The sequence below is a fragment of the Hemiscyllium ocellatum genome, chromosome 13 (assembly GCF_020745735.1).
Source record: "Hemiscyllium ocellatum isolate sHemOce1 chromosome 13, sHemOce1.pat.X.cur, whole genome shotgun sequence".
Lineage (NCBI taxonomy): Eukaryota > Metazoa > Chordata > Chondrichthyes > Orectolobiformes > Hemiscylliidae > Hemiscyllium > Hemiscyllium ocellatum.
Window position 1 is genome coordinate 37,149,162 of NC_083413.1, and position 15,176 is coordinate 37,164,337.

The 15,176-nt window shown below is 39.1% G+C and overlaps 1 protein-coding gene across 1 annotated transcript in view; it reads right to left on the reverse strand.

Moving 5' to 3' along the window:
• Nucleotides 1–15,176, reverse strand: part of LOC132821863 (chloride channel protein 2-like) — a 605,050-nt gene that overhangs the window by 133,261 nt on the left and 456,613 nt on the right. Inside the window, exon 13 of the mRNA XM_060834763.1 lies at nucleotides 6,571–6,640. Coding sequence (XP_060690746.1) covers nucleotides 6,571–6,640 — 70 coding nt within the window. The remainder of the gene's footprint in view (nucleotides 1–6,570; nucleotides 6,641–15,176) is intronic.

Below are 15,176 nucleotides of genomic sequence, written 5' to 3' on the forward strand. Positions count from 1 at the left end.
TGCATGTGTGAATGTGAACAAAGTATTTCCCAAGTCATGTACAAATTTTCTTTTGAAGTCTGTTTCTGCAACAGTGTTTATGTTGTTGCCTTTATTCAGGTTTCATAAGTAAGGTGATTTAAGTTAAATTAAATTGCTAGTTGCTAATTTCAGATACTGTGTTTGGGTGTTCTTCAGTTTTTAACATTGCACATTAAAACTCTGAGAAATTAAAGGGACAAACACCATTAAAAAAATTTGGAGAAAAGAATTGAAGTTACTGTTCTTAACAGCAATAACCCTCCAGAAAATAAACAAGGTGCTACAAAATAAAGTTGAGGTAAACGAAAACCATTGTTATTTACAAAGTTGACACAGAATATAACAAGATGACCAACAGGAACAGGAGGAGGATGTTCAGCCCCTTGAGCCTGCTCCACCATTCAATAGGATCATGGCTGATCTGACATTCCTCAGGCCCACTTTCCTGTGCTTTCCCTCAATTCCCCTATTGATAAAGACTTCATCCATTACAGCCTTAAGTATTCATAAGAACTTTGCCCCAGTGGCTCTCTGTGACAAGGTGTTCCAAAGACACTTGACCCTCTGAGAGAAGGAATTCCCCCTTATCTCAGGCTTACACTGAAACCCCTTTACTCTGAGACTAGATGCTGTGGTCCCACTCTCCCATGAGGGGAATCGTCCTCTCAGTATTTACCCTTGCCAATCCCCTTACCTTTTAATGAAATTACCTCTACACCAAGGATCATCTCAGTGAACTTTTTTATGAACTGCCTCCAATGAAATGACATATTTTCTTAAGTAGAGGGACCAAAACTGCTCACAGCATTCCAGATGTGGTCTCGCCAGCACCTTATACTATAGCAGTAAGACTTCCTTACACTTACACTCTAAACCCCTTGAAATACAAACCAACATTCCATTAACGTTCTTGATTACCAGCTCTATCGGTGTGCTAGCTTTCTATGATTCATGTACAAGTCCCGTGTTACAGTTCTCGGCAGCTTTTCTATAACAATACTGTTCTTATCTCCTTCCTTTCAAAATGAACAACTTCCCATTTTCCATCATTATGTAATACACTTTCCCCTCCTCTACCATCTTGACTGTACTGTCTTAACTTCATATGTATCGGGCATGGAGGGTTCACAAAAATGGGAGTGTAATCTAAATGAAAAAAAACCCCATCTGATTATAATGTTCAGGCAATCACACTACATTGACAGTGCATGCATTCACTAGCTATCAACAAAAGCAGGCAGTTTGTAAGTTTGCTCTCTGAGCAGTAGGCTTGTTCATCACCATGCTAGGTAACATCATCAGTGAGCGTCCATTGAACCGCTGGTGTTCTGCCCGGCTTTCCATTTATGTGTCTTGGTCTGTTAAGGTGGGTGATATCATTTCCAGTTCATTTTCTCAGAGGTTAGCAAATAGGGTCCAAATCAACGTGTCTATTGATGGAGTTCTGGTTTGAATGCCAGACCTCTGGGAATTCCCATACGTGTCCCTGTTTAGCTTGTTCTAGGATGGATGTGTTGTTCCAGTCAAAGTGTTGTCCTTCTTCGTCTGTATGTAAGGATACCAGTGATATCTGGTCATGTCCTTTGCTGGCTAGTTGGTGTTCGTGTATCCTGGTGGCTACTTTTCTGCAAGTCTGTCTGGTGAAATGTTTGTTGCAGTCCTTGCAGAGTATTTTGTATATGACATTCAATTTGCTGGTATAGGGTCCTTTTGGTTCATTAATAGTTGTTTCAGTGTTTTGGTAGGTTTGTGGGCTACCATGATGCCAAGAGGTTGGAGTAGTCTGGTAGTCATTTCAGAGATGTCTTTGATGTATGGTCCTGTGACTAGAATCTCTGGGCATGTTGTGTCTTCTTGTTTGGGTTTGTTGTTTAAGAATCGGTGGACTGTGCTCATCAGGTACCTGTTCTTCTTGAACATGTTGTATAGGTATTTTTCTACTGCTGCTTATAGTTCCTGGTGCTGCAGTGTGTTGTGACCCGTTTAAATAATGTCCTGATGCAGCTCAGTTTGTGGGTGTTGGGATGATTGCTCCTGTAGTTGAGTATCTGGTCTGTGTGTATTGCTTTCCTGTAGATGCTGGTCTGCAATTCTCCATTGACTGTTTGTTCTATTATGACATCTAGGAAGGGGAGTCTGTTGTTCTCCTCTTTTGTGAAACTTACACCAGTAAGGAGATTGTTCATGATATTGTAGGTTTCCTCTAATTTGTTCTGTTTCGTGATGACAAAGGTGCTGTCCACATAGCGGACCCAAAGTTTGGGTTGGATTTTGGGGAGGGCTGTTCGTTCTCGTCTCTGCGTTACTGCTTCTGCTAAGAAGCCTGTTATTGGTGATCCCATGGGTGTTCTGTTAATTTGCTTGCAGGTCTTGTCATTGAAGGTGAAGTGGGTACTGAGGCATAGGTCTAATAGTTGTGTTGTCTTTGCTCTCTGGTGTTTGTGTCCTTGGTTCCTCTAGTAGTGCGGTCAGTGTGCTTTTGACTAGGCTGGTAATTGATGTGAACAGGACCGGTACGTCGAAGGAGACCATGGCTTCGCCCTCTTCTATCTTGGTGTCTTTGATGATGTTCAGAAATTCTTGGGTGGAGTAGATGGAGTGGCATGAGTCTTCTATTGGGTATTTCAGTTTACGGTGAATTTCCTTAGCTAGTCTGAATGTCGGTGTGCTGAGAAGTGAGACTCGAACAAACAGCCCCCACCGACTTACCCACTTACTCCGATTTACCCACTTTTGTTCGGTGACATTTGTCCACAATAACTGTGAGAAAGTGAAGACTGCAGATGCTGGAGATCACAGTTGAAAAGTGTGGCGGTTGAAAAGCACAGCAGGTCAGGCAGCATCCGAAGAGCATGAGAATGGAGAATCGACACCAGGAAGGTCTTATGCCTGAAATGTTGACTCTCCTGCTCCTCAGATGCTGCCTGATCTGCTTTGCTTTTCCAGCGTCACACTTTTCAATCAGAATAACTGTGCCCAAGATTCAATTTTCTGAAGCTTAATTAGGTGTTAAGGGTCATAATTAAACTTAAATCAGAATTACACCAAAGTGTCATATCTGGCTGTGCAATAACATCTTTGAACAAGTTGACTAGAAAATATCTATAAACCTGAATGATCAAAGCCCTTGCTCCCATTAATGTGATGAACAGTTGGCAGAGTAGTGTCATACCTGGGCTCAATATAAATAGAGAACCAATGTATTGACAGCCTTTAAAGTAAATTTTAGCTTATAAGTTGTTGTTAAACATTTAGTTGAATTCCGTGCCTTACACAAAGAATTTTGATGAAAAACAGCCAAGAAGAGAACTGTACAGGCATTTTTATTTCTGACATACAAAAACATCAATATTTAAGATTTGAATGACATGCAAAGTGCAATGCTACAAATGAGCACCAGATACCTCAGCAGCAAAAAAAAACTCACTAAGTCAAAGTTTATGATTAGATTAGATCCCCTACAGTATAGAAACAGGCCCTTCGGCCCAACAAGTCCATACCGACCCTCCGAAGAGAAATCCACCCAGACTCATTTACCCCTGAGTAATATACCTAAGACTATGGGCAATTTAACTTGGTCAATTCACTTGACTTGCACATCTTTGGACTGTAGGACGAAACCAGAGCACCTAGAAGAAACCCATGCAGACACAAACTCCACACAGACAGTTGCCCGAGGCCAGAATTGAACCCAGGTCCCTGACATTGTGAGGCAGCAGTGCTCACCACTGAGCCACCGTGCCACCTATCTAATGTGTATCTACTTTGACGATTATTGAATTTAGTGATGATACAAAAAAGGAATCTGATAACTTTCAACTGTTCTCTGAACATAGTTCTATTTTAGCTAAGTGTGAAGTGGAAGCTAATTGTGGAACTATGTAGGTTAAAGGTCAATGTAACTGCGCGGGAAGTACTTGGAACGGTACATTAGGCATTTATCACAGGATGTGTCCAAAGATGTTTTTTTTTAAAAAAGGGGGTAATTTTTGTGTCACTGATGCCTTGCTTGTGTTTAAAAATAAACCGAGAAGCATTGGTAATCATACTGACTCACCCGTGTTGTCATCTATCTTGATTTTCAGGTGAAATTGCATCTTGGTGACTGAATTACAAATTGAAAAGTGGTGGAAGCCTAATAAATATACACAAATATAGGTCCAGTGCTGCACTTACAGCTTCATTACCATTTTCCTGTCTGCCTGTTGAATACTGCCAGTTGTCGCTTCCACCCACTAACTAAAGTCAGCAGGAGGCCATTTCCAGTGATAAACGAACAGATCGTCAAATTAAGCTGAATGGAACATTTGGAGACAAAGTCCTGATAAGTATCTAAGGGTTTTGCAGCTCAAGATCTCTAAATTATTTACCATTAGGTTCTGTACATATTGCTACTCTCCACATAGTCTGCTTCTTTTTAATTCTGACAGTAAATACATTTACTCCATTCAGCTGCAACACTGGCTCCCCTCCCCCGTTACCCACCTCCAAATATGTGAACTTCTGATGGGTTACATGCTTTCTGCTGGCAGCTTCATGATTAAAGTCTTTGTGCATTATTCTCAAGATGAACCGAATTGACAAAAAGCTTTATTGGCACAGTGGTAGTGTCCTTATCCCTGAGCCAGGAGGCTTAGGTTCTAGTGGGATGTAATAACATCTTGCAACAGGTTGATTAGAAAATGTCCATAAACCCGACTTGTCAAAGCCCCTGCTCCCAATAATCTGAAGAACAGTTAGCAGAGTAATGTGCACACGCCAAAATCACATAAACTGTCTTCATTGTCAGTGCATCTCTATGAGTTATTTATACCTTCACAACAGAAAGTATGTTGAGAAGTTGGTATTTGTATATTTGTTCATCTGGTTTGGGTATTGCTTGCAAGGCTAATTCCTAATTGCCCTTGGAGTTGTATTGATGAGCCACTTACTTCAACCACTGGGATACATGTGCTGTATAGCCATGCTGAGATTTCAAGCTTTGAACTCAGCAACATGGTGATGTAGTTCCAGATCAAACCAGTGTGAGAGTTTGAGGGGAACAAGCAGGTATACATCTACATGCCTTCTGCCCTTGTCCTTTGAACTGGTATAAGTTGCTGGTTGAAAATGTGCTTTTGAAGATATCTCAGTGAGTTAGATTAGATTAGCTTCCCTAAAATGTGGATACAGGCCCTTCAGCCCAACCCTCCGAAGGGTAACCCGCCTAGACCCACTCCCACTAACTAATGTACCTAACTCTATGGGCAATTTAGCATGACCAATATATTTTGTAGATGGGCACACGCTGCTGTCACTGTATGCTGATGATGGAAGGAGTGAATATTTAAGGTCGTGGATGGGATGCTAATTAAACAGATTACTTTGTGAAGGATGGTGTCAAGCTTCACGAGCATTGTTGGAACAGCACTCATTCAGGCAAAGTATTTTTAGAGGAGCTGATTAGACTATCTTGTTGGAGATGATTATTCCTGAGTGCTTACTTGTGACTTCTCAGCCTAAGTCCAAACATTATCCAGATCTTGTTGCATGTGGGCATGGAACACTTTGGAAGAACTGAAAACTGTGCTGAATAATGTGCAACCATCAGTGACAAACCCATTTCTGACCTTATGACGGAGGGAGTATAATTGATAAAGCAGTTGAAATTGGTTGGTTTGGACACTGTCTTGATGGAACTCCTGCTTGAGATGTTCTGAAGCTGAGGAGGCTGGCTTCCAACAACTCCAAACATTTAGGTTTGCACTGTATTGGTCTTCAACTAGTGGAAGGTTTTTCCCAATTTCTCATTAAGGTACTAGGCATTATGTAAACTGGGTGATGATACATTTGAAATGCACATGTTTCTTGCTGATCAATTTTGTGGTGTTTCCCCACAGTCTACTGTGCATTGGCTGAAACACAGCTGTTTCATTACAAAAATACAACTGTAAGTACATCACCCCCCACCCCAGCTCATAGCTATATGGTACTGATGTTGAAATGAATGACATACAGAGCTTCCCAGAGGTGGGCATTCAGTGGAGATATTTTATTTAGATAACAAATATATCCTTTCTTTCTTCTGTACTCAAAGTAGAGATTTTGAATAGATACTCTTCAACAAAAATGGTAAAAGAAGTTCAAAATGAACAAAAGGATTGCCTCACAATAAATGACACATATCATAATTTTTATTTGATGGAATAGTGGTAATAAGTAACAGACCTAGAGTCAACTTAAATAAGTTAAAATGTAGCATCATTTTGCTTATTAATCATAACAGGGATGTAGCCTCAACGATAGTCTGAACTCTCAAATGTAATACAAACAGATAACTAGATAGAACTGTGAATTTGTGACTGGTGAATGAGATCAAAGAGGATGTTGCACACTATTCATCTCAGTTAAAGAAAGGTCATGTAGAAATATGGCTAACATAAAAGATGTTCCAAAATGATAAATTGAAGAGGAAATTGATAAAGTTGGGGATTATTACAAAATGCAATTAGATATCTCATGCACTTTACACAATTGAAAAAAAAAGTTTGAAGAGTGAAGATAGCTCACCAATAACGAAGACTGGCATGAAGGCACCACATGGTACAGGAATAGTTGTGGCTAGTGCAGACATCCAGAACTGAAACAAAAATGGTTGGATTACTGTTAAAAAAATGAGAAAGAGAAATCGATGGGATAATAAAGCCAAAAGTAGTCAGCCGATACGTAAATGTAACTTCACTGTCGTCAGAATTCATAATAGAAATTCACTGACAGATTTACCAATTTAAATAATAGGAATCAATGTTCTATCACCAGGTAGTTAAAATAAAATGTGTTTCAGAAAATAAAGCCCTAGTAACTGGAACAATATGCTTTTAGTGAATCGCTACACAAATTAAAGGAGTTAAAAATCACACAACACCAGGTTATAGTCCAACAGGTTTAATTGGAAGTACTAGCTTTTGAAGTATTCCACAATCACCTGATGAAGGAACAGCGCTCCAAAAACTAGTGCTTCCAATTAAACCTGTTGGACTATAACTGGGTGTTGTTTGATTTTTAACTTTGTACACTCCTGTCCAATATCGGCATGTCCAAATCAAATTAAAGAACTTATTGCATTGTCATTCTGCTGTTCATAAATGAAATGTTTTACAATCTCCACTAGCTATAGTAAGGGTACTGGTTACAGCCATGCTGGTCTGGAAATACTCAATTCTATTTGATCTCAGAAGCTGAACAGACTGAGGCCTGATTAATAACTGAATGGGAGACTTCCTGGGAATGTCAAGTGCTGTAGGTTTCAGGGCTGTTGCAGTATTGTGGCAATGTCCTGATCTGTTAACTAGGAGACCCAGTTCTAGCCCCACTTGTTTCAGTGGTGTGTATCAAAAGTTTTGACTGGATTGATTAAAATATATCTGTAAAAATCCTGTATTTTAGGAAGGAATTATAAGATTCAAATGCAATATAACATGAAAATTCACTCCAAACTCTTACTGATACAAATTTCACTCAATCTACAAGCCCACGTGGTGAGGCAGAGACCTTGAGTTGGTATGTTTGGCAACACAGCTGCACAGCATTTGTACTCAAAGGCACAAGCCTCGTGCTCTTAATAACATGACAAACCAAGCTATTACTGTATATGATTTAATTTAACAACAGAACACAAGTACCAAGGAGTGGCAATGGAGTTGATACAATTACGTGCACTTAATTAAATATTCAATGTTTAGTTACCACTCCAAACCATCCATCTGAAGCCTAGTTCTTTTTTGATTGGCTCATGTTTCTGTATTTCCATGGTTTTTCTTCTTAGCCTTCAACAGGACAAAACTACATAATTCAACAAACCACAGGCCAATGAGCCGAGGAGTGGCAGATGGAGTTTAATTTAGATAAATGTGAGATGTCACATTTTGGATAGGCAAATCAGAGCAGGACTTATACACTTAATGGTAAGGTCCTGGGGAGTGTTGCTGAACAAAGAGATCTTGGAGTGCAGGTTCATAGTTCCACGAAAGTGGAGTCACAGGTAGATAGAATAGAGAAAGTATTTGGTATGCTTTCCTTTATTGGTCAGAGTATTGAGTACAGGAGTTGGGAAGTGTTGGTGGTGCTGTACAGGACATTGGTTTAGCCACTTTTGGAATATTGTGTGCAATTCTGGTCTCCCTCCTATGGGAAGGATGTTGTGAAACTTGAAAGGGTTCAAACACAATTTACGAGAATGTTACCAGGGTTGGAGGATTTGAGCTATAGGGAGAGGCTGAACAAGCTGGGGCTATTTTTCCTGGAGTGTCAGAGGCTGAGGGTTGATCTGAAAGAAGTTTATAAAATCATGAGGGGCATAGATAGGAAAATAGACAAGGTCTTTTCCCTGTGGTGGGGAACTCCAGAACTAGAGGGTATAAGATTTAAGAGAGGAGAAAAATTTAAAAGGGACATAAGGGGCACCTTTTTCACACAGATGGTGGTGTGTATATGGAATGAGCTGCCAGAAGAAGTGGTGGAGGCTGGAACAATTACAACATTTAAAAAGCATCTGAATGGGTATATGAATAGGAATGTTTAGAGGGATGTGGGCCAAGTGCTGGCAAATGGGACTAGATTAGGTTAGGATGTCTTGTCAGCATGAACCAATTGGACTGAAGGGTCTGTGCTATACATCTCTATGATTCTATGACACCAGGATACATCGCAAACTTATAGCTTTTTTCAGTCTTGACCCAAGTAAAGTGTATCTTATTTCTGTAATTCATCATTGCACATTGGTATATTTTCTTTTTTACCAAACATCCTTGGATGTCTTTTAAATAATAGTCTACTCTGCTTAATTCAATGTTATCCAATATATAAAACTGGGAAGTCAATTTTTTGCACTATGTTCCTACTTCGTCATTTTTTTTTGCATTGCATTATCCAAGTCATTGAAATTGAACAATATTTTTACTGTAAAATGAATTATATGGAGTAGATTGAATTAGCTATTTCTTAGGAGGTTCACAAATGTTTGTGTTGCTTATTTTGCCCCAGTCATGATGAAAGGGTACAAGGAACCCAGCATGTACTGTAGGTACCCTGTCCTCACAATGAGGCATGGTTTTGCCAATGGGGACCTAGTCAGAGGAGGAATCACAAACAGTCCTCTCGCAGGTCTCCTTTCAGGACATTCTAGAGGAGGCCTACAACCCTCCATTCCTTGGAAGGGCATGCTAGAGAAGGGTCTGCTTGCCTCTGGCAAGATAACCTTTCCTATATCTGGTCCACCCAAGCACAAAGGATCCTGGGGTTTCCCGACCAAACTCCAGGGCCAACAGGCTCCAATGCCGAGCAGGCTCCCTCCACCCCAGCTGCAGAACTAAGGAATACACTGAGATGTAGTGCGGGAGGGGACATAGAGAGTTTGTTGAGGCCACTATGCTGGCACAGGTGAAAATGGGTTATAAATGATTCTGACCTTGTATTTAAACACAAATTTATATAAATGGTTGTTAGTCTCTTTATGTAGGGCGAAATAGTATTGTTACAGTATCAAGCAACACTTTGTGGTCAAAGACTATGTTCCAGAGATGCAGGTCAATGTTGAAAGAATCTAAAATAAAAATTAAATAAAAAGATTGCAATGTAGGGAGATGGGGATGGGATGTAAAAATTCCAAAAACTGACATTTTTATTGCTTTATCATTAACAGTAACATTTCAGAGTCCCAGATGGAGGCTGATATTTACTAAAATTGATCTTAAATTATTTGCTTTTTTTTTACTATATAGTTGAAATGATTTGGAAATTTACATTCATCAGCTTAATATATAGTACAGCAGTTATTGTAGGCTAACAGTTTATTACTATAAAATCACACTGACTTTTGACAATAAATACATATTTATAAATTAATTTTAAATGGATAATGTTGTTAGAAAAATTCAAACTGGAATAAATCCAGTGGCTACCACTATTAAAGTCTTCAGCGAATATATTTAGCTCTTGCAATGGAATTTCATCAGAAGTTAATTTAAGTGGCTTAAAACGGAACAATTATGACATTTCATATCTGAACGGTAATGTTCACCCATTTATTGGGTGGCACTTTTATGGGTTATTGTTTGAACCATGTAGTGAACAAATGAAATAAATAATTACAAGATCATGAGTGCCTATGGCAAATAGATCAACTATAAAATCCATTAAAAAGTAGAATTTTCCTTTCAAGTAACATATTCTAGCTTCATCGCTCCCTTGCATTTAGACAATAGACAATAGGTGCAGGAGTAGGCTATTCTGCCCTTCGAGCCTGCACCACCATTCAATATGATCATTTCTTATATTTCCAAAAGAAATTAGCTGGCTCTGTTATGAACTCAGTAGAGAATGATAACTTCAAAAAATGTATTTGAATTCCCAATGAGTGACTGAATGGGCAGCACAATAATTTTAAGTTTTGAGAGACCTTTCCTGTATCAAACAAACTAAAAGCAACATCAATTAAATCCTACTTTGGACACATCTTGTCAAAGCTTTTCATCCTGCACCCATTAAGACAACTCACAAGAAATATTAATATAAAAGGAAATTACATCTTTATACTGCTTGAGGCAATCATGCTGATTGGTTGGCAGGTTGACTCTGATTTGTACAGGCGTTGTCATGGAGAATGCGTAATTTAAATGACTGACAATGAACTGCCAAGCTGCGATTAAATTTAAGCCAATGAGGCTGACTGTTATTGGTAAAGATATTGCTATGCAGAATGAACCAAAGACAGGTCATTCCTGAAGAAGGGCTCATCCTGAAACGTCGATTCTCCTGCTCCTTGGATGCTGTCTGACCTGCTGCGCTTTTCCAGCAACACATTTTCAGTTGAAACACAGACAGGGTGTGTACATATGCTTTCTGTCTGCAAAGGACATAGCTCTGTGTAGGAGTAGATGTAGCTTCCAGTACAAACAAATACAAACACACTTTGAGCCCAACTGGCAATCTTACATTGATTGTTAGAGTAATTCTTTGCACAATCAAGATTGTTTAGCAAATGCCATCCAATTACAGGATCACATTAAATGTAGGATATAGTGCTTAAAGTTTCTAAACATTGACTGGGTAAGGTTAGCATCTTGCTTGTTGCAGACAGCTGAACTGACAAGTTGTTCGACATGATCTCAGTCTCCAGGATGTACAGCTTATTATCTACATCACACTGGCACTGAAATTCATACAACATCTTACTCATTTTGGCTTGACGGCAGCATCTTTTTAGTGGTGAACACCACTGGTGAGGCTACTGCTTAGTAGCAGCACAAAACATCCAGCTACACCTTTTGTGACACCGTACCCTTCGAGGTTAATCTAAAGTAGATTATAATTTGGAGATGCTGGTGTTGGACTGGGGTGTACAAAGTTAAGAATTACACAACACAAGGTTATAATCCAACAGGTTTAATTGGAAGCACTAGCTCCACAGGCGGTTGTGGAGGACACAGTTGTAAGACACAGAATTTATAGCAAAAGTTTACAGTGTGATGTAACTGAAATTATACATTGAGAAATACCTTGATTGTTTATCGAGTCTTTCATCTGTTCTAATACCATGATGGTTTAACTTCTTTCAGGTGTAAATCACAAACTTTTTTTAAAAAGTTACATTCTCAGGTTAACTGTAACAATTGGTGTTAGCTAGACAATATGTTGAAGGTGTTAGCCCCCTATGTTCTCTGTCTGTGCCATAATGTTTAGACTGATTCCAATCTAAAAGGTGAGTTAACAGAGTCTTACATGAACTCATACAGTGTTTGAGCAAAGTACAATGTAACTCTGCAAGTATAACCTCACCCCACAAACGTATATGTATGTGTGTGCGTGTGTGTGTATGGGTGTCTGTCTGTCTGTCAGAGGGGGTGTTGTGAGTGTGAGAGAGAGTGTATATGTGAGTGTAGAGTGTCTAAGTCTGTGAGGGGGTGCATGTGTCAGTGTGGGAGTGTGTGTGTCTGTAGGAGTGTGTGTGTCTCTGGGGTAGGGGATTGTGAGTGTCTGTGAGAGAAAGTGTATACGTGTGTGTGAGTGTAGAGTGGTCTAAGTCTGTGAGAGGATGCATGTGTGAGTGTAGGAGTGTGTGTATCTGTAGGGGTGTGTGTGAATGCCTGTGTACATGTCTGTGAATACGTGAGTATGAATGAGTGTAGGAGTGTGTGTGTGTGTGTGTGTGTGTATATACAGTGCAATGGTGGTCATCTGCAGTGTGACATGAACCCAAGGTCCCGGTTGAGGCCCTCCGTATGGGTGCGGAACTTAGCTATCAGCCTCTGCTCGGCCACATTTTGCTGCTGCCTGTCTCGAAGTCCGCCTTGGAGGATGATCACCCGAAGGTCCAAGATTGAATATCCTGGACCACTGAAGTATTCCCCAACTGGGAGGGAACACGTTTGTGGGGTGAATTTGTACTTGCAGAGTTACATTGTACTTTGCTCAAAAACTGCATGAATTCATGTCAGACTCTGTTAACTCACTTTTTAGATTAGAATCAGTCTAAACATTATGGCATAGACAGAGAACACAGGGGCTAATACTTTCAACATGTTATCTGGCTCACACCAATTGTCACAGTAAACCTTAGAATGTAACTTTTAAAAAAAGGTTTTGTGATTTACATCTGCAATAAGTTAAACTATCATGGTATTCGAACAGATGAAAGACTCAACAAATAATCAAGGTATTTTTTAATGTATAATTTTAGTTACATCACACTGTAAATTTTTGCTATAAATTCTATGTCTTACAATTGTGTCCTCTACAACCACCTGATGAAGGAGCGGCGCTCCGAAAGCTAGTGCTTCCAATTAAACCTGTTGGACTATAACTTTGTGTTGTGCGATTTTTAACTAAAGTAAACTAGGCACTTTTCAGGGTTGAATGCGGCAGCTTTAGGCCCGTTCATAAATTTCCGCAATACACATTGAGAAATGATCTGATCAGGGTAGCCATTATCCTGAAGGAGGCTTTATGCACTCTATTTCAGCTTCAAGCTTGCATGGTGAGCAAACAACTTGGGCCTTAGTAATCAGGCTACCAATAAGGCTAGGGGTAAAAAGTGAGGTCTGCAGATGCTGGAGGGCTCTGGCCCGAAACACCGAATTTCCTGTTCCTTGGATGCTGCCTAACCTGCTGTGCTTTAACCAGCAACACATTTTCAGCTACCAATAAGGCTAGTCATAGCATGTGGAACTTTAGGAATCCCTAATCACTGAAATGGAGCAGTCAAATGACCTTATTTCCCATGAAGTGCTAATTGAGAGATCTGCCAGGAACATGAGAAAGATTGAGTCAGAAGGTTGTAGGTTCAAGTCCCATTCCAGATCGTAAGCACGGAAATCAAGGTTAGCACTCCAGTACAGTATTGAAAGTGTTTGGTTTAATCATTCAAATGAGATGCTAAACCTACCATCCCATGTAAGTGTAAAAGGTTTAATGACATTATTTCAAACAGAACAGGGGTTATTCCTGGGTTCTGAGCAATGTTAAGGCTAATCAACATTGCAAAAATAGATTATCTGGTCATTAACACATTGCTGTTTGTTGTAGCATCCTGTGCACAAACTGTCGTGTTACATTGCATTGACTGTAATGCACTTAGGCATATCCAGGGAAAGACATTATATAAACATAAGACTTTCCTTTTTATCTACATAGAATTTATTTGCCAATTAAGCATCCAGTCAGCAAGTCTACAATTGTTGTCTTCGATTTTATTTGCAATCTTCCTTTGTATTAATTACATCCTCAGCAGTTTACTATTGTCCACAGATTTAGCAATTCTACATTGATTTAGAAACTGTACTTTGTTTCCAAATCCAATGCATTAATGCAAATCCCTGTTGAACACCACGTCCTGTCTTCTGCTCATTTTGAGTATGCACTTTTAATACTTATGCTCTCTCCTGATTTCATTTTCTGTAAATAGCAAGCTAGATATAAAAAGTGACATATTATATTTAATTGGAGGATGAATAGGCAGCTAAAATCGTGCTTTTGCACACCTATTTCAAATGTCATTTTTTGAACTACCTTCAATTCATTATTTTCCAGACAAATTATGACTCAACACAATTCCCTGGTCTTCACTAGTTCTTCATAAGTCAGCCATTAACTTCTTTTCTTCTTTCCCCTTCAGAAGGCACTTTGCTCTAAATATAAGTGCAGGTTGTGTCTTTCACCACAACCTCCGTGACAAACTGGGATCACCATAAGGATTTGCAAGGACTGAGTCTATGTTCCATCATAACAACAGAAAAGGTAAGAGCTAGTACACATAACTTGTTCCTTTCTAATTTCAAACGTTTAAATGTTGTATACTAACAACTTCTGCCAGAATGACATGAACCTGGTTCAGGTGCTCTAATTCACTCTTTAATTTTTATGAATAAAGGTTAAGAAAAAGACTATAACCACTGTAGGACATTAGTTTTTAATGTAATTATTTTAATGTAATTATTTTACTTGCTCATGCAGGCAGTTAGAATGAGACAACACCCATTGCCATATATACAAAATAAATATATACAATTAGTTAATTGGATAGCAAAAACAATTCCTTGGCCAATTGTACAATGCTGATCAGTGCAAATAGTTGCTGATGACTAAATGCATCAATGTCATATTATTTAACATTAAATGTTTCCTTTAATATTAAATGTTATCTTTAACTTCTTTAAATTATGAGACAGTGCCCTTTGAAGGTGGTCATTTGACAACATGTTGCCTTCAATTTGTAGAATGATCAAGCACAACATATGTTACAGCAGTAGCTCATTCTAATCAGAGTAAATAATTTCTCGTTTCATAAGCTTGTACTGAAGCTTTGGATGTCTATTTTCACAAAAATCATATTCAAAGGGTTTCTTTAAATCAAACTCAACAAACTTGCACTGACTGCTGTTAAGACAACAATATGGTATTTGCATTTAAAGCATTTTTCTGCAACAGCTTAAACCCAGGCCAGAATTCTAATGAAGATCACAGATCACGCTGATGAAGTCATCTAGACTTGAAACATTAGCTTACTGTCTCTTCATGGATGCTGTCTGACCTGCTGTGATCTCCAGCATTTGTTGTTTTCAGTATAGATTCCAGCAGCTGCAGTAATTTGTTCCCACAGAGTTTTCATGGAATGGACTCTT